Below are 26,578 nucleotides of genomic sequence, written 5' to 3'. Positions count from 1 at the left end.
GGTTGAAATACTTCCATGCTTGTTGGCAAATAAAACTTTGTCTTGAGTTCCTTGGGTGCTCCTTAGCCATTGTGGCATCTCTCCAGAAACTTCTCCTGACTTTCCTATAATCCAGAAAATAAAAGGTTGATGCTTGGTACAGCAGGCTGCTCTAGGACCTTGTCCATTCCAATAAGAAGACCAACATCCTTTCTAGTTGCTTGCTTCTCATTCCAGTCTCCATCCCCTCCCCACCCTCCCACCAGTCCTGCCTTCTAGACATCACCATTGGATCTGTAGGGACTTCAGAAGACCAATTTGTACCCACTGTGTTCTGCCTACATCAAATGAGGCCAGTTGGATTATGCTGAGGGTCCACCCTGGAATTTATCAGTAGCAGCCCTAGTTCCTTAAGTGTCAAATGTCTAGTACCTTTCTGGTACCTCAAGGCTGTGGCTATCTGTCATTGAAGTCATTCTTGAGTGCCTTGTAGGAATTGTAGTTTTCATAGAACATTGGCTCTGAGAGAGGTAGGGAAAGCAGAGAGATCAGTTAGGAATTTTCATCTCTACCAGAATGGTGGGCACTCCTAGAACAAGACGGATGCTACATGGGACAGGTGGAGCCTGTGGGGGCAATATGGGGTCAGGGAACACTGATAATGTGAGTTCATCTGTTGACCCACCCTGTTGAATTTTTCTTCCTTTTACTGAGGCAAGTTTGTTAAAACCTACCAAATGTTTACCTGTCGTGGTCTTATGAATAAAAGTGAATGCTAATTCTTATATAGCACTTGCCCCATTGTAAAAAAGTTCTAAATGTGCATTAACTCATTGAGTTATAGAATTATCATCATCCTCACTTCTTCAGGAAACTGAGGCACTTAGAGGAATTATGTAAGACTTCAGTGTCAGAGCTGGGATTCAAATGCAGATAGCCCAGCAACAGAGCCCACAATTCACCGTACCATATGCTACCTCTTAACAGGAAGGATGAGATTTGACCTAAATGAAAATTACATTCCACTATATGATTTTGATTCATTGCTCAAGAATAGAGATACCGAATATTTAAAAATCTCAGACAGTATTACATGAGTTAGAAGAAAAATGATGTAACTGTTTTTGGTTCAGCAGAAGCAAAGAGAGGATTCAGCAATGTAAACAATAACAATATCAATTGAATGGGTAAGTCCCTGAAAGAGTTGAATGTGGCTCCCATATCAAATCATGATTTAGTCATAAGCATTATTTATTGACAGCTGTATCAAAACAGCTAATCACATCAGTAATGTCTAAAAATTAGCAAATCAAGTGGAAATTATTTGAATAATTTTAGGACTGATTTATCCTACTAATTATATCATTTAAGTAGCATTATGTTACACATATATATGTTGTATATTAAATACATGGTATTTTAGTTTATTGGAGATTAACCAAATATACCTAGTTTTGGTATTATTGTCCAAATGGTTACATATGAGAAAATAACTCCTACCCAGAAATTGGCCACATAATTATTTCCTTTCTTTAATTTCCATTTGAAAGGCTAAATTTTAGATTTAGTCAAATTTAAGAGGTTCATAATTATTCTCATTATTTAGGTATTTTAGTATTTTTCATTTGGAGAAACATTGTAGGTATAAAAGCAAAATGTTATAACTAATCACAACTAAGAGTAAAATGTTTTAAATACATGATGGTTTTGATCTTACATGTTTAATGTAAAGATTATACTCTAAGTTTGGGGAGATAAAATAATTCAGATAAAATAAAATGTATTACTGTACACTGTTAATTGTACTGTACAATGCTGTCTTTCACCTTCATTGAATAAGGGAGGGAAAACATATGTCATTCCAAGAGAATAGCTTTCAGATTTTTAGTGCTGTTGTACTATAGACTGTTATAGAACCAAATGTGTGATATGTGGGTGAAACTTTACAAAAAAGTTTCAATTAATCACAGTTCCCGTTTCCAAAAAGATTTTTGACTCCTTGCTAACCATTGGTGGTAACTTAAAAGGTTGTCAAAAGACCAGTAATCCAGGAAAGATAATTATCCTGTAACCTATCATTGGATCACATGTAAACCTCACTGAGAAAGAACAAAAATCTCTATTATTTTCCTATACCAGTCTTGGGCAGAAGGAGATAATAGATAACACAGATAATTGAGTCCATTGTGCCACCACACAAATGTAGGATCTGCTCCAAACTTTAATCAGCCTTTGCTGTTTATGAGACAAATAGATAGGACATTTGTTTTCCATATCATTCTTACTATCTTTTCCCTAAATTTAAAAATCTGATTTTTTCAAGTCTGTGCAGGTATTCCTTCAAAGAGGAAGAGATTTCTAAATGAACAAATGTTTATTGAGCACCTGCTCTGTGCCAGGCAGTGTGCTGGGTACTTGATATAAAATATTTTATTTAATCTTAATAATCCTACATACTGGGTCATAATATCCTTATTTTATAGATAAGAAAACTAAACCTTACAAAGATAGAGAAATTTGCCCAGTAACCTCCATATGGTAAGGAGCAAGATCAGGATGTGAACACATAGGTTATTATTCCATAGCCCACAATTTATCTTTTAGTACCAGGCTGTAGCTTTGACCCATCTGTACATTCACGTGGATAGCAGACTCTTGCCTTCCCATACAAGACTATTTCAACATAGCCATTTTCTTTTAAAAGAGGTAAAATTGTAAAAGCTTTTCATTTTAAATATTTTCCATTTCCAAATTTAAAAGTGTAAATTTTCACCTAAAAATGATTTAAGGAGTAGTAGACATCAAATCAAAATGAGCTTAATCTAACTGACTTGTTAGTAAAAGGCTTTCTGTATGTTATTAAACATAGCTAGTGTTACTTGGTGAATATACAGTATACCTCTTACTTTTTCAGGTTTTCTCAAAGATAGCAAAGGACATCTATATTCTAGGTATTGGGATTGCCATTCTTTAATTTATTTTAGGCATTTTGAGTAGCTGCTTTGTGTCAGGTACTATGTTTGGCACTAGGTATAGAAACATGAAATAAAGTCAAGAAATTTGTACTGAAACATGTCTGTATCTATAATACAAATAAACGTTCAGTACTTTGGAAACAGTGATAAGGACCTTGTTAATTTTCCAACCACCTATATCCCTGTCTGAGGTTCACATGATCCATCTGTTAGCATCAGAGTCTCTTATTTTGTTTGTTCTCATATGTCTGCCTGTTACTGTATTACTTCTCTAGTTCACACCTGAACTTTTCTGTTGGGATCTAGAGAACTACAAAAACTGTGCTTTCTAATTTGCAGGGAAAGACACTCCTGAATGATGGTAATATCAGTAATGTTTCAGATTTATTACATATGGCATGAAGTATTGGAATGCCCATTCATTCAACAAATATTTGTTGAGTGCTTACTCTATATTCAACTTGTTATGCTGTTGAGGGGCACAATAATCAAGAAGATAGACATATGAAGCCTTTATAAAGCTTACATAATCTAATAGGCATTCTAAAATGATAGTGAGATTCTTGCCTGTGGGATAACTTGTCCATTTCCCCTGGGTGAGAAGCAGCATCAGTAGCCCTCTCATTCCTTAGCTATTGTCCTGCAGCATGCATATCCACCTTACCAGGATTAAATAAGACTATTTCTCTTCTTACTATATTTTTTCCCCTAGTACAAGATATCCGTACCTCCTATTAGCAGTACTTTTTGTTTTTCTTATTTTGAACCTTATGTAAGTCTTATTTATGATTTTTTATGACTTCAAATAGGATAGATGCTCTAACAAGACTTTAAAGGCAATAAGCTGTTAATATGGTTGTAGGGTGTTGTAATTTATATAAGTCGTAAAGGTCTGAACTAGGACAATTGCAGAGGCAATTGAGATGAATGGTAATTTAGGGGGTTACTCAAGGGTAGGCATCAATATGTCTTGGACATTTAATTAATGTGGGAGTAAGCACAAAGGACAAGTGAAGAGTAATCTCCAGGTTTCCTGTTTGGGCACCTGGGTAGATTGTGGTGCCCTTAATGGAGAGAGACTGCAGGAAGAGGAGGGAGAGCAGATTTGAGAGGAAGATGATGAAATTCATTTAGATAGGATTGAATTCAAAACTTATGAGACATTCCAAGTGGGCACATCCAAAAGATAATTAGGTAGGTCTGTATCTTGAGGAAAAGGTTTAAAGATTCCTGAATCATCAGGGTACTTGTGTTAGGTAAAACCATAAGAGTGAATATCATCCCAGTGGAGTATGTAGAGTAATTTTCAAAAAGGGCCAAGGATGACACCCTGAGAAACACCAACTTTGCGATAAGTAGAGGAATCTGTAAGAGAACCTGAGCAGGAGGAATAGTAATAGGAAGAATTTTTTTTCTTTTAAGCCTTGGGGAAGAGGACTATTTTTCCCCCTAAGATGTATACAGAAAACTAAATGTCTGCAATCTATGGAGATGGCATCTTGCTTCCACTCATTTATTTCTCACTGTCTACTAAGTCATGTCTGACGGTATTATACCTTTCTTAAGTATATAATAGGCAGGGAGATTCTCTAAACCTAGGAGGGGTGGTGATGGTCCTGCCTTAGGATTTTTGTATTATTTTAGGAAAATTTAGAAAAATTTTAGATTTTTATTCTAACTCATATTCTTAAGACAATTTTTCCTTTTCCTAGAACTGTTCATGGGATAATAAAATAAGTATTAAAGACAGAGAAGTGATATTTTATTATGAAGTCAAATCACCTTTTATTCAGAAAAAAAATCCAGGAAAGTCTGACTTGAAAGAAGACAATTTCATGTCTACTATGAGATGGCAAAGTCCTTGACTCAGCCCTGTTGGTTTGAACTCTTGCATAGAGAACAGGAATGGCAATGAAAAAATACTTGACTCTGATCAGTGTTATGGGAAAGATTTTCCAAAATAATATTTTTCAGTTTCATGCCAAAATGAACTCAGACTAGCAATATTTCAAGATAATATTGGTATATATTGAATTGGAGCACAAAGGATTGATATTTTTTTCTGCTTTGAAATTTAGCACTTCACCTTTGGTGTCCCCACATAGTCACTTGTACATCCCCCAAGTCATAACCACAACATGATCTTTAAGCACTCAAGTACCTCTGATGTAATACCGGTATTATCCAACCCTGGTTGGGAAATAAGTGTTTCAGCTAATCTAAAGTTGCTTATACTGACTTAATCATTAATTATTTTTATGAGATTGTAATATGCAATATTAGAATTCACCTCCATCTTTGCAGTTATTACTTTAGTTTCAGTAAAATTCCTTTCAGCACGGTTCGGCTAGTTGAGGGTTGGCTTAATGAAGTGAACAGGTTGGTAGTTGATTCCTACAATATTTTTTAAAAACATACACATCTTCAAACATTTTTATGAAGAATTACAATATTTGAAAAATATTTGGAGTTTGGTACAATGTATCTCACTACAGAATAATTAATTTTGAACTTTAATCCAATATTTTTTAGTAAAGAAACAACAAATTTATATATGTGTAATATAGCTGTTCAGACCTCTCTCTGACACTTTCTCATGTAACTGCAATTACTTGATCATACTGTACCTTTATAGAGATGTAATATAGCTTCAAAGATTTGCCTTTGTCTTTTAAAGTCTATATTGTATATTAAGAAACATGCAGCAGAGTGAATTCATTTTGATAAGCATTGTCTTTTCAAAGCATTGGTTACTTTTAATGACATTTGGCAATGTCTATGTAGATGTGCATAAAAATATAAATTCTTGCCGTCTGACATGGGTTTTTCTGGCTTTCTGTGCCTTTATCATTCAGTGTTTTCCTCTTGGTTACCTAAACTTTCACCAGTTGAATTTGAGTTTTTCAGTTTGTGTTTTAACCAGTTTTTTTTTTCCATTTATTTTTTTCATTTTTCTGTCATTCTGGTGCAGGGCATTTCTGATCTGCAATTGTTCTGTAATATGTCTTAGTAAATTGTAAGTGATGTGAAATATAATGTGTATACTCATTTTCCTTAAGGTATAGTTAAGTATTTTTAAATCAAAATCAGTTACCTAGAGTTTTGAAATTTAGAAAAAACAGTAATCCCATTCTCTATTTCCCTGACACACTAAATGTGTGCAGTTTGACTTTAAACACAAACTCTAAGGAGTTTCCAGCAGTGTCAAGTATTAGGGAAAATGTTTTAACTTTGTTGCACAGAAATGTTTGCAGATCAGCATTGCTGACTACCAAAAAGGAAATTGTAACGTACGTCATCTAATTTTCAGTTGTGCTTCCATGTTGCTGCAGTGAAATTCTGTGCATCAAAATAATTGGCCTTCATGTACTAGATGTGCTTCAGTTACATCTGAAGTTTTTAATGAAAATATGCAAACTGAGTGAATCCTAATTTTTCCATATATTTTTATAGCTTTCTTGTCTCTGATAGCATCTCATTTGCCATCTTCTTTTTTTCTGTTTGTTAGTCAATTAGGAAAAAATTGCATCTTTAAATTTTTTAATTAGCTAGTTCTTTCAGAACTGTTTAAATAATATAATTTTCTAAAATCTGGTTGTGACAAAGATCACTTAGTTTTCCCAGAGCTTTACTTCATGAAAATGGCTTTCTTTTTTTCACATCTAAGCTTGGTTTTTCTTCAGAGCAGTACTTACATATTTTAAAGAAAATTTCTAGTTAACACATTATAGTGAAATCTTGCTCATAATGAAACATTTTAAAGAGCTTATTAAAATGTTTGCTTAGTATTCATGTTTATCTTACAATCAGACTCGGTGGTAACAGGGAAAAATCTTTTAATACCTCTTAACATGAGCAAATATCTATTTGAAGAGTTATCAGAAACTTTGAAATTCTACTTGATTTTACTTAGTATCCTTAGCTACCTACACTTTTAGAATTGTACACAATTATTTACTTTAGAATGATCTTAATTAGAAATTAAAAGACAAACTATTTTTACCCTTTGACTTTAAATGAAGCCTAAGATGAAACTCTAAGAACTGTTTTTTAGATAAGTGCTTAACATATCTATGTTTGTTTCTAGAAAACTTACACTTGTTTGTAGAAAAATTTATAGGCATCCCAATATTTGTTAAATATTTAAACTATATTCCTTCAACCTTTTAAGGAAGGGATATATTTACTAACATTTCTGTATATTGATTCATAACATTATTCTGGATAATGCATTTTAAATACCTTTTTTTAATCCTAGGGTTTTCTTTAAGTATATTTGCTTGAACTTCATCTAATTTTTATCTTTTCCCCTAAAATTATGTCACCTGAAAACATTCCATTGCATTTTCTTACCTAGACTGAGTGAAGCAGAAGCACCCAGATTACTAATATTTTTATTTACCTAATATTTTTATTTACCTAAATGAAAGTCTGCCATAGATTTTACTTTTAAATAGTGCTCTTCCTTGTCAGACAGCTAGAACATTTGATCATTAGTCCCCTGAATTCCCAAAACTATGGAAAACATTCACCAGTTTGCTTGCAAATCAACTCTGCTGCATGCGTTCACAAGTTCATAAAGATTGCATGCTTTCTGTTTTCAATACAAACTGTATTTTTTTTTCATACCCATCCTTGCTTTTTATTTTTTATTTTTGTTTCCCTTTTCTTGGTTGGATGCCTGTGTGTGTTTATTCCAAATCCCTGTCCAGTCCTGGAGTTTGAACTACGGAAAGCCAAGGAGACCATTCAGGCCCTCCGAGCCAACCTGACAAAGGCTGCAGGTGGTGTACATAAAACTTTTTTGAGCCTTTTTCTACTTTGACAATGTAGAAGTAGCTGAGATATTTTCAAATGTAAAATAGTAAAATATTATTTATATTTTCTTTCATCAGAACACGAAGTTCCTTTACAGGAACGAAAAAATTACAAATCAAGTCCTGAAATTCAGGTGGGTGAGTGACAGATCTAAAAACACCTTCCACATAAAATGATAGCACAAGTATTGAAGGAAGAAAACTTATGGTATTGTATCTGCCTTTTATTTTGCCTCCAGGAGCCAATCAAACCTCTTGAAAAGAGAGCTCTAAACTTCTTAGTCAACGAATTTTTATTGAAGAATAACTACAAGCTTACATCAATAACCTTTTCTGATGAAAATGATGATCAGGTACAGGTTTTTTTTCTTTATTTATAACAATGATTTATTTTCTTTTTAACTTATAATTGACTTATTTTCTCTTTTATCCAGTTTCTTTCATTTTTTAAAAAATTATCCGTAAAGTTCTATAAGGCTAGTTACCAAACACCTTTACTGGCCTACTCAGTCTAATATTCTGTTGGCTCATAAATTTATTTTTCTACATGAGGACTTCTCATTCTTTCCAGGTAGCTTTTTACAACTCCCCAGTAACAATATAATCTACTCATATTCACATGTATTTATAAAATGTGGGGGTTGTTTTTACTTTAAAACATTTAGTTGGTAGTACAGATTAATGTATATTTATAAACCAGTTTAAGAACCTCCTCAATAGCACTATAATAATTAAAATGATAAATAGATAACAACAATTGAGAGAATATTTTGAATGAGAGTCAGAATATAAGGTGTATCTGTCTGAATAGGAGCTAGTTTTAGAACCTCATTATTTTCCTGATAAAATCTTCTGAGCAAAGACATGGTGGCTTGTTTTAGAGTTATCTCCCAACTCTGGAATGTTTTGACATCTTAATGCTAATGGATCAGTTTGAATCTTGCCCTTAGGGAAGTAAGTACCAAAGAGTTTATTACGAAGAAATCAGGAGGCCATCATTTTGAGTCAGGTATATTCCATTGGTCCATAAAATATCCCATAGATCATTTAGCTAAAATAAAAGTTCTATAGGGAGATAGTTCAATTACTCCCTCAGTTATTGTAATATATTTGGCAAAAACTAAATGTAGTAAAATTAATAAACTATATAATTATTTTTTATTAAATGATAGTTTTATTGAACTATATAAAAGACAGTTAAACTAATATTTACCTAACATAAATGCTATACTTTACCATGATTATATTTTAGGAAAAGCATGTCTTATGATTAACCTAAATCACAAATTTAGGTTAATGATTAAACAATGAATAGGAAAAATGGTGAATCTGTGAGAAACACTGAGAAGCCAAAATGAAGGCAGAAAAAGAAGAAAGGAGGAACAAAGAATATGTGGGACACAAAGAAAATGATAGCAAGATGGTAGATTTAAATCGTAGCCATTTAAATGTAAATGCTCTATCCTTCCCAATTAAAAGGCAGATTACCAGAGATTTCAAGCTGGCTGTTGATAATTGATAGAACAAGGTAATAGAAAATCAGTTAGGATATAGAATATGTGTGCTATGCCGTCAACAAACTTGACATAAGTAAAATTTATAAGACACTCCATCCTTTAGTAGGCCAGATACATATTTTCAAGTACATATGAGTCACCTACCAAGATAGACCATATTATGGGTGGTAAAGCAAGTCTTAATATTTAAGAGGATTTAAGTAATATAAAGTGTGTTCTCTGATGACAATAAAATTAAATGATGAGTCAGTAACAAAGATAGATGGAAAATCCTTAAATATTTATAATCAGGTATTTCCAAATAATACATAAGTTAAAGAAGAAATCAAAAGGGAAATTATAAAGTATTTTGAACTGAATGAAGATGAAAACAAAACCTATCAAAATGTGCAGGATGTAGCTAAAGCAGTACTTAGAGTGAAATTTATAGCCCTGAATGTTTATAATAGAAAGGAGAGGTTTCAAATCCATGAAATCAGCTTCTACCTTAAGAAACTAGAAAAAGAAAAGTAAACAAAGCCCAAAGTAAGCAGAAGAAAGGAAGACTAAAGATGACAGCATAAATTAGTGATACAGGCAACAGAAAACAATAGCGAAAAATCCGTAAAACAAAAAATTGATTTTTGGAATCAGTAAAATTGATAAACATCTAGCCTGACTGATTAGGAAAAAGGGAAGAGAAGCAAATTATCAGAATCTGGAATGAGCAAAGTTACAGCACTACAGATTTTACTTATATTAGAAGGATAAAAAGGGAATTTTATGAACAGCTTTACTTGAAAGAAGACAACTGCCAAAGCAGTTGCCAATCCTCCTTTTTTTTTTTCCTTCTTCCCAAAGCCCCCCAGTACATAGTTGTATATTCTAGTTGTAGGTCCTTCTGACTCTGCGATGTGGGATGGCACCTCAGCATGGCTTGATGAGCAGTGCTAGGTCCGTGCCAGGATCCGAACCTGTGAAACCCCGGGCCACCAAAGCGGAGTGTGCACACTTAACCGCTCGGCCATGGGCCCAGACCAGAACACTTTATTTATTGAAGAAATTGAATTTGTGCTTAAAAACCTTCCCACAAGGAAAACTCCAGGTCTCGATGGCTTTACTTGTGAATGCTACCAAACATTTAATGAAAAAGTAATACCACTTCTCCACAAACTCTTCTAGAAATGGAAGAGAGGAGAATACTTCTAGACTCATTTCTATGAGACCAGCATAAGTCTTACATGAAAAACATTATAAGCAAAACTAATTACAGGCTCATTTCCCTCATAAATATAGATGCGGCAATTCTACATAACATTTTACTATATCAAATCCAACAATATGTAAAAAGGCTAATACATTATGACCGAATGGTTATCCACGTAGTGCAAGTTTGATTTAATATCCAAAAATCAGTCATTATAATTCACCATAATAAGAAACTAAAAGAGAAAAAAAATTGTATTATCATCTCAGAAGATGCAGAATGAATATCCATTACCCATAAAAACTTTAAAGAAACTGGGACTAGAGAGGAATGTCCTCAACCTCATAAAAGACATTTACAGAAAACCTATCACTAACATCACCTTAATGGTGGAAGATGAAGAACAAAGGATGTCTGCTCTCACTACTTCTATGGAACCTCATACTGAAGATTCTAGCCAATACAAGGCAAGAAAAAGAAAGAAAGGGCACACATTTTGGAAAGGAAAAAATAAAACTGTCTTTATTCATTGATGACATGATAGATACTTATATAAAAAAATTGTATGGACTATCCAAAAAAGATACTAAAACTAATAAGTGATTTTAGCAAGGTTGTAGGATACAAGATCAGTAAAAAGATCAATTGTATTTCTGTATGCTAGCAACAATTAGAAATCAAAATTTTAAAAATACCGTTTACAAAAGTATCAGAAAACAGGAAGTACTTAGGGATAAATCTGATAAATGCTTGTATACTGAACTATTATACATACTGAGAGAACCTAAAGAAGACATAAATAGAGAGAGAGATTGTGCTCATAGATCAGAAGACTCAATGTTGTCAAAGTGTCAGTTTCCCCAAATTGATTTGTATTTTCAATGCAATCCCAATCAAAATCTCACCAGCATTTTTGTAGAGATTAATTAGTTTATTCTAAAGTTCATACAGAAATGGAAAGAACCTAGTATAACCAAAACAACTTTAATAAAGAAGAGCAAAGTCGGGGAACTTAAACTACCTGACTTCAAGATATTGTAGTCAAGATGCTGTTTTATCAGCGCAGAGATAGACAAGTAGATCAATGGACCATGATAACGAGTCAAGAGATTGACTTACATTTAGATATCTTTTGATTTCTGACAAAATGCAAAGTAAATTTCATGCAGAGAGAATAGTGTTTTTTACAGTTGGTACTGGAACCATAATCTAATACCAAGAGCTCCCTGGCTCCCAGCATCATTGCTCTACAGTCTGCTATAGGAAATAAGCATGCTCCTAAGGACTGCCACACTCCAGACTTTGTCCCTTTCTTACTCCTAGTGCATCTCTTTTTTTCACCATGTTAATATCCCCACTTTCCTAATCTCTCACATCAGTCATCTCTCCTGCCTTCTGCTCTAATTCTTCCTTAACAATTCCAAATTTGTAAGCACCCTCAACTTTCTTTTTAGCTTATCGTTCTACCTGCCTCTCCAACATTATCTTTTGCATATTCATTATAATCATGCCAAACCGAAGGGTTTGCATCTCCCTGAACATATCTGGCTCCTTCAGAGCTTTGTGTTTTTGCTCATTCTTCCCCTTGTCTCTGAAATAATTAGTTCCCCTATCCTCTCATTGCTGTGTGCCTTGTAAATACCTAAACCTTTTCCAAGAGAGCGCACAGGTCATCACCTTTCAGAAACTTTCTTTTTTTTTTTTTTAAGATTTTATTTTTCCTTTTTCTCCCTAAAGCCCCCTGGTACATAGTTGTGTATTTTTAGTTGTGAGACCTTCTAGTTGTGGCATGTGGGACGCCGCCTCAACGTGGCCTGACCAGCGGTGCCATGTCCATGCCCAGGATCTGAACCGGTGAAACCCTGGGGTGCCGAAGCAGAGCACATGGACTTAACCACTCGGCCACGGGGCCGGCCCCCAGAAACTTTCTTACCCCCTACCTCGAGACAGAAATTGACTCCTTTCTCTGAATTCTTGATAATTCTTCAGTCATTTAGATTCTACCTATTTCTTTATGTCCCTGCTCTTTAACTGTGAGAGCCCCTTAATAGTGACAATATTTTATCCCTGCTTCTAAGCACAGGGTAGATATATGATAAATACTGAATGAATATATATGGATCAATGGGCATTTGAATAATATGTATAATACTCATTTTGTATTTTTTTTAAAAGCTTAAATTTGTTTAGTTCTTGTAGGCTGAGCACTGTGTTAAGGCCTTAATAGACATTTTATTTTATCCTTACAAAAACCCTAAAAGGTAAGTATTATACCCATTTTACTGATGACCTGTTTAACTTTCAGATTAATTTTTAACAGTAATAAGTGGAGGCAGTTGTGAAATTCATACTTGGGTCTGATTTTCTCCAAAGCCCCCACTTTAATACCTATCTTATATCTGCCTAAGATTTAACCCTCAAAAATAGCTATTCCCATTATTCAAATAAACCCTCAAAGGATTAAGAGTATCACATTTAGAACATTCAAATGAACATGGCATAGTTTCTCAAAGAGGGTTTCATAAATAAGTTATAAGATATCAAATTAGTGCTAAATTCTCCTATATTGGAGGAAGAAAGAGTGTTAGGGAGACTGTATTTGCATGTGATTGATTACTCTGGAACTCTGCAAGCCTCTTCAGAAAATCTTTGCCCGTAGAATGCTTGAGGTGCCGTGCCTTTTTGTACTTTGATAGTAAAATTGTATTAGATTGAACTCAAGAGAATGTTTCATACACAACAAATCGAAGAGCAGCTATTTGGATTCTGAAAATTGCTAGAAGCATTTTTACTAATATAAATTAGATTCAAATAGCTACAGCAAGAAGGCAAGCAGATTAAGTTGCTTGCTTACCCACCAGAGATTACACTAAATACAGGTTGGAATAATAAAGGAAAAACAAAATTAATGCTATCAGTTAGTTTACTTGTAAATAATAGGTAAAACTTACGAACTAAGACTTTCTTAATCTAGACATGTTCTGCGACTTCAGGCAAATATTTAAGCGGATTTTACAAGCTTGAGAGTTAACACAGACTTTAAAGTTGAGCTTAGACTTGTGAGAGATTTAATAAAAAGATTGTATGTGCATCATGTTGACATCTTAAGACAGTTAAGCCTGTTTCCCTCGATTATCAGGAGGTTTACAAGAATAATATTGGACAGTGGAAGATGTAAAGTAAGCTTAAGAGTGACGTTTACTCACTTGGAACATACACTTTGACATTACAACAAAGTTATGGTTATGTTGGGTTTTCAGGATATCAGCAATAAGAAATAAAATGAATCTCAAAAATGCAGGATAAAATTGCCTCATAGATTTTTTTTTTATATTACTTTTTTTATCTTTTAGGATTTTGAACTATGGGATGATGTAGGATTAAACATTCCAAAACCTCCAGACTTATTGCAACTCTACCGAGATTTTGGAAATCATCAAGTGACTGGGAAAGATCTTGTGGATGTAGCCAGTGGAGTAGAAGAAGATGAGTTAGAGGCTCTTACACCAATTTTAGGCAACCTTCCTCCAACCCTTGAAGCTTCTCAGACTGTACAGGTGAGAGATATTAATTAACTAGTCAAGTCCGCAAAATGTGTTTAAACGATGTAAAAGCACACTATGAGATCTTGAGTTTCTGTTTTTTTCCTGTTTTGATTTTAGAACTCCTTGCTAGTACAAAAATTAGAAGATAAAATTAGTTTATTAAATAGTGAGAAGTGGTCTTTGATGGAGCAAATCGGAAGACTTGAAAGGTTAGTATTTAATCATCATTTCTAAAAAACCTCTTAATGTTTTGGAATAAACTGGCAGATTATATAAATATATAAAATAACATTTCAGTTATAAGAATTAATTTTTCATATTCTGATGTTTCTGAATGTCTTATAATTGCTTTATATATTTAATATGTCCTTTTTCCCCAAAAAAGTTATTAAGTCTATGTAATAATCATAGAATCAATTATGTCAATCATATAACCAAGAAGTAAGATAGTTTTTTACTTCTGAGTTGTGTCAGTATTAATAAAATAACTCCTTCACATTGGTGTTGTACATATTTCCCATTCATTATTTCATTTAATTCTTATAATAATCCTGTGAGTTAGATGGAATTATCCCCATTTTGCAAATGAAGAAAAGAAAGTTAAGTGCTAATCCAAAGCAGAGTTTGTAAGGCCATTTTTATATTTTATTGGTAAGAGTTTCTCACTACCCTTTTAGGTATATGGAACTTGAGAGTATATGGTACAGAAAAGATTAATCAGTTGCCAAACCATTTTCTATTAATATGTTACGCTCTTAAAGCATTAAACCCGTTATGAGGTTTAGGCTATTGCCAAAATTTTAAAAAATACAGTTCTCTGATAACTTCTCTTTTTTTCTATAGTGAAATGAACTTCCTCAAAAATGAACACTTTGCCATCTCAGCAATTTGTGACTCTGTTCAACCTTCTTTGGATCAGTCTTCCCACAAAGACTCTGAAGACAGTGAACAGAATCCAGTTACAAATAGTTCAGACAAGGGACAAAACAAGGATATCCATCTTTCAAAATCAGATGAAGTTGATTCCACTATTCCTAAAGAGAATTTCCCAAATTCTTTCCCCAGGAGAGAAAGAGAAGGAATGCCATCTTCTTCTCCATCAAGTAAAAACACAGTCCATTTTGATAAACCCAACAGGTTAGTATGCATCCTATGTTTTGAAATGCGTTTTTCAGCTATTTAGTACATTGTCAAACAGGAAGAGCTTCAGTTCTTGTTTTGCGGATCAGATGTATGAATTTTTATGTTTGTCATGAACTTAACATGTAGAAAAGTACATGTCACCAAAAAAAATCACAAAGTAATTACTAAGTTAAATTACATTAAAGGGGAATAAACCATAAATGGGGTAGATTCTATCTTAGCCAAGTGCTTAAACCCATAAATAATATGTACATTCTTTGTTGCTGTAAATACTTTTACCCAGTGCTTTTTAAAAGCTTTTCTTCTGTTCTTCCATCATTATCAGACTCAGTAGAAGATTTTGGTACTGCATAGTTGCCTATGCTAAATAGAGGAATAGTGTTTGCTCCTAGTCCTTTTTTTTGTAACTGCTTCCTATTACTAATACTGATTCGTTAATATTTTCTCACTTCATTTATTTAGTTTTGTCACAGTGATTGTACTCAGATGGCAAAAGCATGCTCCCTGCCCTTCGTGATCATGTTTCTAGTGGAGGAGACAAAATATAATTAAAAATTTTTTAGGTTGTAATGTGAAAAAGTAATTTTAAGAAAGGAATATTTACTGAGCTGTTTTTATATGTCAGGCACAGTTCTAAATGCTTTATGTATACTAACTTACTTAATCCTCACAAATATGCTATGGTATATTCTGAGCCACAAAGTCATGCTTCTTCCTGTTAAATAGAAAGATGTGATACCCGCTGTTGGGATATAATAGTAAAGCATGGCTAATTTGTTTTAGACTTACAGATACCTAGTATTAGTGAAAAGTATTTGATTTTTTTTCTTCCTTTTTTTTGTGCTGAGGAAGATTAGCCCTGAGCTAACATCTGTTGCCAATCTTCCTCTTTTTTTGCTTAAGGAAGATTAACATTGAGCTAGCATCTGTGCCAGTCTTCCTCCACGTGGGTCGCCACCACAGTATAGCCAACAACTGGTGTTAGGTCTGCACCTGGGATTCAAACCTGCTTACCCAGGCCACCGAAGCAGAGTGTGCCAAACTGAACCACTACATTACAGAGCCAACCCCTTGATTTTTTTTTTTAAAGCAAAGCTTTCCACTCATGAGCCACAACTTTTCGTGTGCCTACTAGGTATATTTTTGCCTTAGGTATTATGGAGGTTACACAGTTGAAATAAACATGGCCCACTCCTCAAGGTGCATTTATTCTATTACGTATAAGATATAATAGTAAAAATCTTATGATACTCAACAGTAATGGCATTTGTAGTAGTTCTTTAGTGTTTAGGAGTACTTCCATGTATCTCCTTCAGTACTGTAAAGGCACTCTCTGAAGGATGATTGTTAAATTTGTTCAACTAATTTTTATAGTTCTTAACTATGTGCCTGGCAGTGTTAACGGGGAATATAATAGCAAGCAAAACATATGGTAATCCCTCAGTCATAGACCTTACAGTATGAGAGAGACTGACAATCAGATGATTATAATAAAGTATGAAAGTAGTAATACAAGAGAAGTTCAACTTGCTTCGGGAACAATCAGGGCGCTTAACCTAGTCATCAGAGCAGTAAAGGTTTCAGGGAAAAAGTGTTATCCAACCTGAGACTTAGTAACTAAGTAAGAGTTAACCAGGCAAAGAGGTAGGAGGAAGAGTGTTCCACTAAGGGAGAATGGCATGTGCAAGGAGAACACCATACATTTAGTAAGGTTTACGCAAACAGTGCAAGCGAGAAGAATGACAAGAGATGAAGTTGGAGAATTAAGTGAAGACTAAGTCATATAAGCCATGTTAACTCATTTTAGAGAGTTGGGACATGATGGTATCTAAGTTTTAGAAAGAGTCCTCTAGGTAAGGTAATCAGAGGGTAGCAAGACTGGAGAATAGGAGACTATTAGTATCTGTTGGAAGAATACAAGTAAGAAATGATTAAGACCTATCCTGTATTAGAAAGAAGTGGATAGATTTGCAAGATAGTTAGAAGGTAAAAGATTGATTAGATTTGGAGTTAAAAGGAAGGGAAGGATAAAGGGTGATTTGTGGTTTCTGGGTTGGGCGATTGGATGGTGTATGGCCCCCTCCATTGAAAGAATGTGGGAGAGGAACATAACTGAGCGAACAGGCTCAAGCTTTAGCACACTACTCTAACTCTGTAATCACAGAAATTACTGAGTACAACTTTGTGGTGTGTCCTAAATAACTTGTATTATGTACCTTCTGGTGTTAACCCTTTTCTGTAGATTGAGCACATAAAGTACAACTCTTAGTCATAATTTTATGAATTATGAATACTACATAGAGACCAGTGTTGGAAATAGAAATGTTTTAGCCTCCTTTATTAAACATAAATAGGCTAATGTTTTCAATTACAAAAAAATACTTTCTTTAATATATACCATGAATTTTGAATGAGCCTTTTTCTTCATTTATCTTTAATTTTCCTTTTTTTAATATAGGTTTCTAGCATTAAAGTTTATCTTTATTGTTATAGAGATCTGCAAAACTTTAATTCCTTTCAGCAACATACCCGGTCAACCTTTGTATCCACTGTTACTTTTCATTCACATGACGTCAAGCTATGTTAAGATCAGCCATTATTGCTGATTTTTTTCCCCTTGTATAATTCTCCAGTGAAGTGTCCTTCAAGTCATCGATGGCTGAGAAAGTCAGTTAACATTTGTGGGGTAGGATTAATGCAGAAATGGGAGTTATGACATGCAACTTACTATCTCCTTAAATGAGAAGGGTAACTGGTGTTGTCTTCTTTTCATTCAATATTTTCTTCTAGGAAATTGTCTCCTGCTTTCCACCAAGCACTACTCTCTTTTTGTCGAATGTCAGCAGATAGTCGTTTAGGATCAGAGGTAAATTATACCAGATATTCTTGCAACTTTCTTAAAACATTCAGTTTTTCTTCTCAGTATCTCATCCAAAAACAGCTGTGACAAGACTATTTCAGATACAAATCTATTATTTAAAATAATGCTGTAAGAAACAGTTCCTAAAATTTTAAGGAAGGTAATTGATTTTTTCTGTTCTTTGGATTAAAGCTTTGTTTAGTGTTAAAGTGACCTTTTGCAGTCAATTTTTAATTTGTTGTGTCTACTGACATATATGCCTCTCTGGTATAATTCAGAAAACCAATTAAAGTTTACATATTGTTTATATTTCAGTTATTTTTAGATTACTCCATTATTTTTATTCATTAGGAGTGGTCGTCTGTGATTGCTGAGTTTGTTAGCTCTCAGATTAGTCTTGTTCAAGTGCTTTTTAATTGTTGCAGGCTCCTCTTGAGTGGGTATTTTATTATTTTTTTCTCCTGTCTTTATACTCACTCCTCCCTTTCTGGGTGTTTTGCGGTTGATTACACTTGACCTGTCTTGGACCTCTGTCCCACAATGTCATTGAGAATATGAAAGAGCCAGAGGATGGTTTGTTTGGATACAATTCTGGCAATCCTTATTATAAGACTGGGTCAGCCTTCTTGGGCCTCCCCTTGCATGCAGCTTCATTATACAAACTATTGCCTTAGGCAAGGATTGTAACTTGGTGGGCATCTTTTCAAGAACAAAAGAAAAACCATGAAAAGAAAAACACTGCCCTAGTCCTGTGTTATCCCTACTTGTTCCTAGAACTGAAGCCTAGTAGGCCTCTCTGACTTCACCCTTGCTTCCTAATGGTGTTTTAAATCCTTTTCTGGCCTGCAGAAATGTTTGTCCTGTTTGGGAACACAATTGTTCTCGTTATCATCATCATAAGTTAAATTTGGGGTGTGTGTTTGGAGCAGAGGTGGTAGGGTCTAAAGCATGAGCTTTAAGTACCGTCATGCACAGAAGTTCTCCACTGTCATCATTTATTAATTCGTTGGTTTTCTAGGTGTCTCGGATTGCAGACAGTGAGAAAAGTGTTATGTTAATGCTGGGCCGCTGCCTGCCACACATTGTTCCTAATGTGCTGTTGGCAAAGAGAGAGGTGAGACACAGAAAAAGTATTTCATCCCACTAATCTCATCATGTTGTCCATTTTCTGTCATTTTGAAGTTTAGTGGTATATTTTTATTTTGTTAAAGTCTATTACTTGCAATCATATTCTTACTTTTGTGCATGCATCTCTGCTCCTAGAGAATGGTTTTACACCTCTGTCAGGTGAGTTCAGTAAAACTGCATGGTATTCATGTTTTTCCAGTTTTGCTTAAAGCATCATTAGCTTCTGCAACACTAACTATTACTGTAGGTCCATTTATGTGCCATGAACACTGTCCGTTTTTTACGTTACCAGTTAACTAATTTATTTTATCGCTGCTCTTGATATGATATGCTTGATGTCTACAGAAATAGACATTCTTTGTATGGAAAATTAACAGAGACTAATAATGTAACTTTTCTTAAATGTACTTATAATTATCTGTTATAAATGTTAGGTTTATTATATTTGTTTGGCAATAATTACACTTGTCTTATGATGATAGAATAGTTATAATATTGACTAGAATAACTTTTGAAAGTACTTTTTTGTTTTTCTTGTAGCTAACCTTATTGACAGATGCTTTAACTATCCAAAGTACAGTAGCAAATATTTTAGTATACATAGCATATGTTATGAGCTATAAATACTGTATAAAGTTATCTGTAGAGTTATATTTAGCCAGTAAAAGATTAATAAAAAGTTATCTGTAATGTCATTTAAATGACAGTGGATGATTTATTTGCAAACAAGTTTATTTGAATTATTCATTTTATGAAATCAATTTCCAGTTCACAAAATTTCTTATAAAAAATAGGTTAAGAATATTTTAGAATGTATCATATAAGTTTCTTCCATTATCTTCTTAATATTTACCACTGGTTTCAATCATAATTCATGGGACCTACAGTATGATAGGTACACAGTGCATTGGCAAAACCCATATAAAGCTTATCCTTAATTATCCGTTTAGCTCAAGAAATTTGTACTGATCTTCAAGAAAACTTACATGTAGAGCTTTAAAAATTTTTATTCTTGTAAGTATTTTTAATTAAAAAAAGATTAAAATGACTGTTTTCTTACTGTTGGTTTTATTTTACCTAATATTTAAAAAATAGTTGTGAGATATTAACAAGTCTGGAAAATTTCCTGTGTCTTGAAGGATCAGTGTCCAATTTCAGATTGTTTTGCAGTTCTGCCTGGCAGAATGGTGTTTGAGCTTCTTTTCCTTTTTCAGCTTGTAACATAATCCATGCAATGCATTAATGTTTGCATCCTTTTTACTATGTTTCCTCAGTATAATCTTTAAAATGTCACAGAAACCTAATTGTTATGCAGTTTAAGCTTTTTTATTTTAATTTTCTCTTTTATTTATCACAGAAGACTACCACTAAAATCTGATTTTACTGCATGAAGTATTTATAACTTTGCATCATCAGTAATCAGATACATTATATATAAATATATATGTCTGGGCATATATATATATATATATATATATATACACACACACACACACATACACACAAACACACATATATTTCATTTGTGGTATGATGTTTACTTTTCTGGCTGATTTTAAGTTTTTTTATTTAAAAATATTTAAATACTTATAATTTCATGAAGAATTGATTATCTTTGTTTCATTGTTTATTCTATTTTATCAGAAAATTTACCATTTATAATATACCAAAGTTGTATTCTCTCGAAATTAAATTGATAATAATGAAGTATATCTTGGTTTGGTTTGACACCAATCCCAGGGCGTAAAAGGACAAAACTTTTATTTCATTTCACCTTTTGATATTGGATTACTTTTATTTAATATTTCACCTTAGTTCCTTAAATCTGTATTCTTTATAAGGTCTTGTGATTGAAGGATTAATATTTTGATTTCTTCTTAATTCTCAAGTTTTATATATTCTCTTACCAGTGTAAGCCTTTTTATTGGTATGTAAATACAATTAAAATGTCCTTCAGGGGCCAGCCTGGTGGCATAGTGAAGTTCACATATGCCGATTCAGCAGCCCAGGGTTCACAGGTTCTGATCCCTGGTGCGGACCTAGCACCTCTCATCAAGACATACTCTGGCAGCATCCCACATAAAATAGAGGAAGATTGGCCAGATGTTAGCTCAGCAACAATCTTCCTCAAACAAAAAGAGGAAAATTGGCAGCAGATGTTGGCTCAGGGCTAATCTTCCTCACAAAAAAAATAATAAATGTCCTTCAGTAAACTGATTGATCATAGTAATATCCTAGTTAATTAAAGAAATAAAATATTAGAAACAGGGTTAAGGTTTTGATTAAGTAATATATTACATGGTTTAACATCTTTTAAATACAGTCATGCGTTGCTTGACAATGGGGGTATGTTCTGAAAAATACGTCGATAGGTGATTTTATCGTTGTGTGAGCATCATAGAGTATACTTACACAAACCTAGATGGTATAGCCTAACTATCCACCTAGGCTATATGGTACTAATCTCATGGGATCACCGTCATACATGCAGTTTGTCATTGACTAGAACTTCCTGTGGCTCATGACTGTAAAAAAAGATGTACAACAAGAACTCTTCTTCTCCTGTCCCTGAACCACCATCCCACATGCAATAAATTTTATTAGCTTCTAGTGTATTCTTTCAAATCTTTTGCCCATTTTTTAATTGAATTATCTTTGTTTTTGAGTTGTAAGATTCTGGATATTAAATCCTTGTCTCTTATATATGATTTGCAAATATTTTCTCCCATCTTGTAGGTTCTCTTTTCACATTTTTGATAATGTCCTTTATGGATAAATGTTTTTCATTTTTATAAAGTATAAAGTCTGACTTATCTATTCTTTTGTTGCTTGTATTTTTCGTGTCAAATCTAAGAATCCATTACCAAATCTGAAGTCAGGAAGATAAACCCCTATGTTTTCTTCTAATAGTTTTTTAGCATTAGCTCTTAGATTTAGGTCATTATTCCATTTTGAGTTATTTTTTGTATATGAAGTGAGGCACGTGTCCAACTTTACTCTTTTCATGTGGTTAGCCACTTGTCCCAGCACCTTTTGTTGAGGAGAAAATTGTTTCCTCGTTAAATGGTCATTGTCCCTTTGTCAAAAATCAGTTGGCTGTAGAGATTTGGATCTATTTCTCTCAATTGGATTTCAATTCTGTTCCACTGGTCTTTATGTTTATCCTTATACTTTTAGCACACTATTTTGATTATTATAGCTTTGTAGTAAGTTTTGCAGTTGAGAAGGATGAGTCCTCCAACTTTGTTTTCTTTTTCAATATTATTTAGCTGTTCAAGGCCCCTTGCAATTCCATATGAATTTGATGCTCAGCTTTCATTTCTGCAATGAGGGTCATTGAAATTTTGATACAGAGTGCACTGAATTTGTAAATCACTTTGAAAAATACTGCCTTTCTAACTACATTGTCTTCCAGTTCATGAACATGGAATGCATGTTCATTTATGTCTTTAGTTGCTTTCAGCAGTGTTTTGTAGTTTTCAGTGTACATATCTTTCGCTTCCTTGTTTAAATTTATTCCTAGATATTTTATTCTTTTGGATACTATTGTAAATGGAATTATTTCCTTAATTTACTTTTCAGGTTCTTCACTGCTGGTGTACAGAAACAAAACTGATATTTGTGTGTTGATCTTACCTTGCAACTTTGCTGAATTTGTTTATTAGCTCTAGTAGTTTTTTGTGGATTCTGTGAGGTTTTTCAATATATAGAATCATGTTATCTGCAAAGAGAGATAGTTTTGTTTCTTCCTCTCGAATTTGGATGGCTTTTATTTCTTCCTCTTGCTTAATTTCTCTGGCTAGGACTTCCAGTACAATGTTGACTAGTAGTGTTTTGAGAAAGCAGATATCCTTGTCTTGCTCCTGTTTCACCTTTGAGTCCACTGCTAGCCATGAGTTTTTCGTAAATGCCCTTCATCGTATTAAGGAAGTTTTCTTCTGTTCCTAGTTTGCAGAGTGTTTTTATCATGAAAGGGTGTTGAATTTTGTCAAATGCTTTTTCTGCATCAAGTGAGATAATGATTTTTTTCCCTTCGTTCTGTTGATGTGGTATAATACTTTGAGTGATTTGTTTCCTTTTTGGCTGGGGAAGATTTACCCTAAGCTAACATCTGTTGTCAATCTCCCTCTCTTCCCCTCCCCCCTGCCCAAAACCCCAATACATAGTTGTGTATTCTAGTTGTAAGTTCTTCTGGTTCTTCTATGTGAACCACTGCCATATCATGGCTACTGACAGACAGTTGGTGTGGTTCTGCACCTGGGAACTGAACCTGGGCCACCAAAGCGGAGCACACCAAACTTTAAGCACTAGGCCATCAGGGCTGGTTCAGATTGATTTTTTTATATGTTGAACTATCCTTGCATTCCTGGGATAAATCTTACTTGGCCATGCTGTATACTCCTTTCAATATGTTGTTGGATTTGGCATTGGTATTTTATTGTGCATTTTTGAGTCTAAATTCATAAGGGATTTTGGCTATAGTTTTCTTCTGTTGTTCTTTCTGTGTCTGATTTTGATATCAGGCTAATGCTGGCCTCATAGAGTGTTAGGAATTGTTCCTTCTCTTCTATTTTTTTGGAAGAGTTTGAGTAGGATCAGTATTATTTCTTCTTTAAATGTATTTTAGAATTCACAAGTAAAGCCATCTCATCCTGAACTTTTCATTGTTTTAAAGTTTTCTATTACTGGTTCAAGCTCTTTACTTGTTATAGATCTGTTGAGATTTTTTATTTCTTCTTGAGTCAGTTTTGGTAATTTATATGATTCTAGGAATTAGTTAATTTTATCTTATCTGATTGGTTGGTGAACTTTTATTTATGGTATTCACTTATAATCCTTTTAATTTTTGTAAGGTGGTTACAAGTGTCCCTTCCTTCATTTCTGATTCTAGTTATTTGCATCTTATGTTTTTTTAGTCGAGCTAAAATTTGTCAATTTTGTTGATCTTTTTTTTCTATTTTATTTTTTATTGAGGTTATGATGGTTTACAACCTTGTGAAATTTCAGTTGTATATTATTATTTGTCAGTCATATTATAGGTGTACCACTTCACCCTTTGTGCCTACCTCCCACTCCCCCTTTCCCCTGGTAAGCACTAATCTGTTCTCTTTGTCCATGTGTTTAACTTCCACATATAAGTGGAGTCATACAGAGATTGTTTTTCTCTATCTGGCATATTTCACTTAATATAATACCCTCAAAGTCCATCTATGTTTTATGAATGGGACAATTTTATCCTTTTCTATGGCTGAATAGTATTCCATTGTGTGTATGTATGTGTATATATATATATATACACACACCATGTCTTCTTTATCTTATCAGTCAATGGGCACTTAGGTTGCTTCCTTGTTGATCTTTTGGAAAAACCAACTTTTGATTTTGTTGATTCTCTCTATTGTTTTTCTTGTCTATATTTAATTTATCTATGCTCTACTCTTTATTATTTTCTGTCTTCTGCTGGCCTTGGGTTTAGTTTGCTTTTTATCTAAGTCCTTAAGGTGTAAAGCAAGGTTGTTGACTTTGGATCGTGCTTCCTTTTCAATGTAGGCATTTACAGCTATAAATTTTCCTCTGGTTACTGCTTTTGCTGCATCTCGTAAGTTTTGGTATGTTGTGTATTTCATTTTCATCTATCTCAAAGTATTTTCTAATTTCCTTAGTAATTTCTTTTTTTGACCCATTGGTTGTTTAAAAATGTGTTGTTTAATATCCACATATTTGTGAATTTTTGAATTTTCTTTCTGTTATTGATTTTTAATTTCATTCCATTGTGATTGGAGAAGATACTTCATGTAATTTCAATCTTTTTAAAATTTATTGAGAATTGTCTGTGACCCAACATATGGTCTTTCTTGAGAATGTTCCATGTGCACTTGAGAAAAATGTATATTCTGCTATTGTCAGGTGGAGTGTTCTGTATATATCTATTAGGTCTAATTGTTTTTGTGTTCAAGTCTTCTATTGACTTAATGATCTTTTGGCTAGATGTACTATTCATCATTGAAACTAGGGTGTTGAAGTCTCCAACTAATATTGGAGGACTGTATTTGTATTCTCTCAGAGATATTTTGTGCATTTAAGCAAATAGAAATATATGACCTTTTTTCCATGACTTACACAAATGATACCATATTCTATGCACTATTCTTCACTTTGTTTTTTTCCACATAACATTATATTTTGTATCTTTCTATATCAGTATATAAAGAACTTTCTCATTCTTAATGCTGCATAATATCTAATCTTTTAATAGTCTTTTAAATATGTTTTATATTAGTGTTTTTGAGACTTTGCTGCCTACATTCTCAGTAAAAAAGACATTTTACATCCTGTGCTAGCATATAATTACATATATATAATTAAAATAAAAGTTTTACAAATCGTCTTGCCTTTACTAATTACAAACATTTAAAATAGAAGACAAATCAGTATCAAAAATGGTTTTATAAATATTTTTAAACAATAGAGAATATACCTAAATAAATAATAAAAAAGAAATAATTCTCTTCATGACTCATACAATTGATCTTATGACCCACTGTTTTAAAAGGAGTGACACAAAGGTTAATTAAAGCTGTGTAATAAATTAAACTTTTTATTTTTTATAAAAGTAGAAAGTATGGTAAATATGGATATTAGTGTTATTTGTTTTTGTTTTTTAAAAGAGGAGTAACAATCTCAACCTTCAGATCACAATTATAGCATTCTCTAAATTTAGCATACTGTATTTCAAATCTAAGATGCCATTGATCGTAATAATTATGTACCTTTAAGAAAGAAGAATTCCAATTAGATTATGACATGCTCTCCATTGTAATGTGCATCTCAATTTCAGAGATAATAAAAAATGAAAGGGGCCGGCCAGGTGGCGCAGCGGTTAAGTTCGCACGTTCCGCTTCTCGGTGGCCCAGGGTTTGCTGGTTCGGATCCCGGGTGCGGACATGACACCACTTGGCATGCCATGCTGTGGTAGGCATCCCACATATAAAGTAGAGGAAGATGGGCATGGATGTTAGCTCAGGGCTAGGCTTCCTCAGCAAAAAAGAGGAGGAGTGGCAGTAGTTAGCTCAGGGCTAATCTTCCTCAAAAAAAAAAAATTTTTTTTAAATGAGTGAAAGAAATTTTCCTCCTATGTTCTGTGAAGTAATGATCTCTTTTTAGCAACTGGTATTTAAAAAGACTGCCTTGCCTATTCATTTTGTGAGAAAAAAATACAATGATGAACTAATTTTCTATATGTGGCATACGTAGTAGTTCATTTTAATGGGTTGATTCAATAGCTTGAATCTTTCAAATCACAAAATAAATATTTTTATTTGTCATTTGATATATGTATATAGTAAATAGACTAAAGAAGTTGATTTTTCAAGATCTCTGCTTTAAATGCATTTGAAGGGGAAATTCTGTAATCTAAAAATAAGATTT

At 33.5% G+C, this 26,578-nt stretch overlaps 1 protein-coding gene across 7 annotated transcripts in view; it reads left to right on the top strand.

Annotated features, from left to right (window-relative positions):
* RELCH (RAB11 binding and LisH domain, coiled-coil and HEAT repeat containing) overlaps window positions 1–26,578 on the top strand; it is a 113,772-nt gene that overhangs the window by 25,335 nt on the left and 61,859 nt on the right. For 5 of the 7 annotated variants that reach the window (XM_046672260.1, XM_046672259.1, XM_046672258.1 and 2 more), the window contains exons 3-11: window positions 7,667–7,738; window positions 7,850–7,905; window positions 8,011–8,124; window positions 13,828–14,031; window positions 14,137–14,228; window positions 14,863–15,156; window positions 17,953–18,028; window positions 19,041–19,136; window positions 19,286–19,309. In XM_046672260.1, the coding sequence (XP_046528216.1) occupies window positions 7,667–7,738; window positions 7,850–7,905; window positions 8,011–8,124; window positions 13,828–14,031; window positions 14,137–14,228; window positions 14,863–15,156; window positions 17,953–18,028; window positions 19,041–19,136; window positions 19,286–19,309 (1,028 nt within the window). The remainder of the gene's footprint in view (window positions 1–7,666; window positions 7,739–7,849; window positions 7,906–8,010; window positions 8,125–13,827; window positions 14,032–14,136; window positions 14,229–14,862; window positions 15,157–17,952; window positions 18,029–19,040; window positions 19,137–19,285; window positions 19,310–26,578) is intronic. The other 2 variants (XM_046672262.1, XM_046672263.1) reach the window with 1 other exon arrangement.

The sequence above is a fragment of the Equus quagga genome, chromosome 9 (genome assembly GCF_021613505.1).
Source record: "Equus quagga isolate Etosha38 chromosome 9, UCLA_HA_Equagga_1.0, whole genome shotgun sequence".
In the NCBI taxonomy this organism is placed as follows: Eukaryota; Metazoa; Chordata; class Mammalia; order Perissodactyla; family Equidae; genus Equus; species Equus quagga.
The sequence above is the reverse complement of the archived record's forward strand: the minus strand, read 5'-3'. Positions and strand labels throughout refer to the sequence as shown.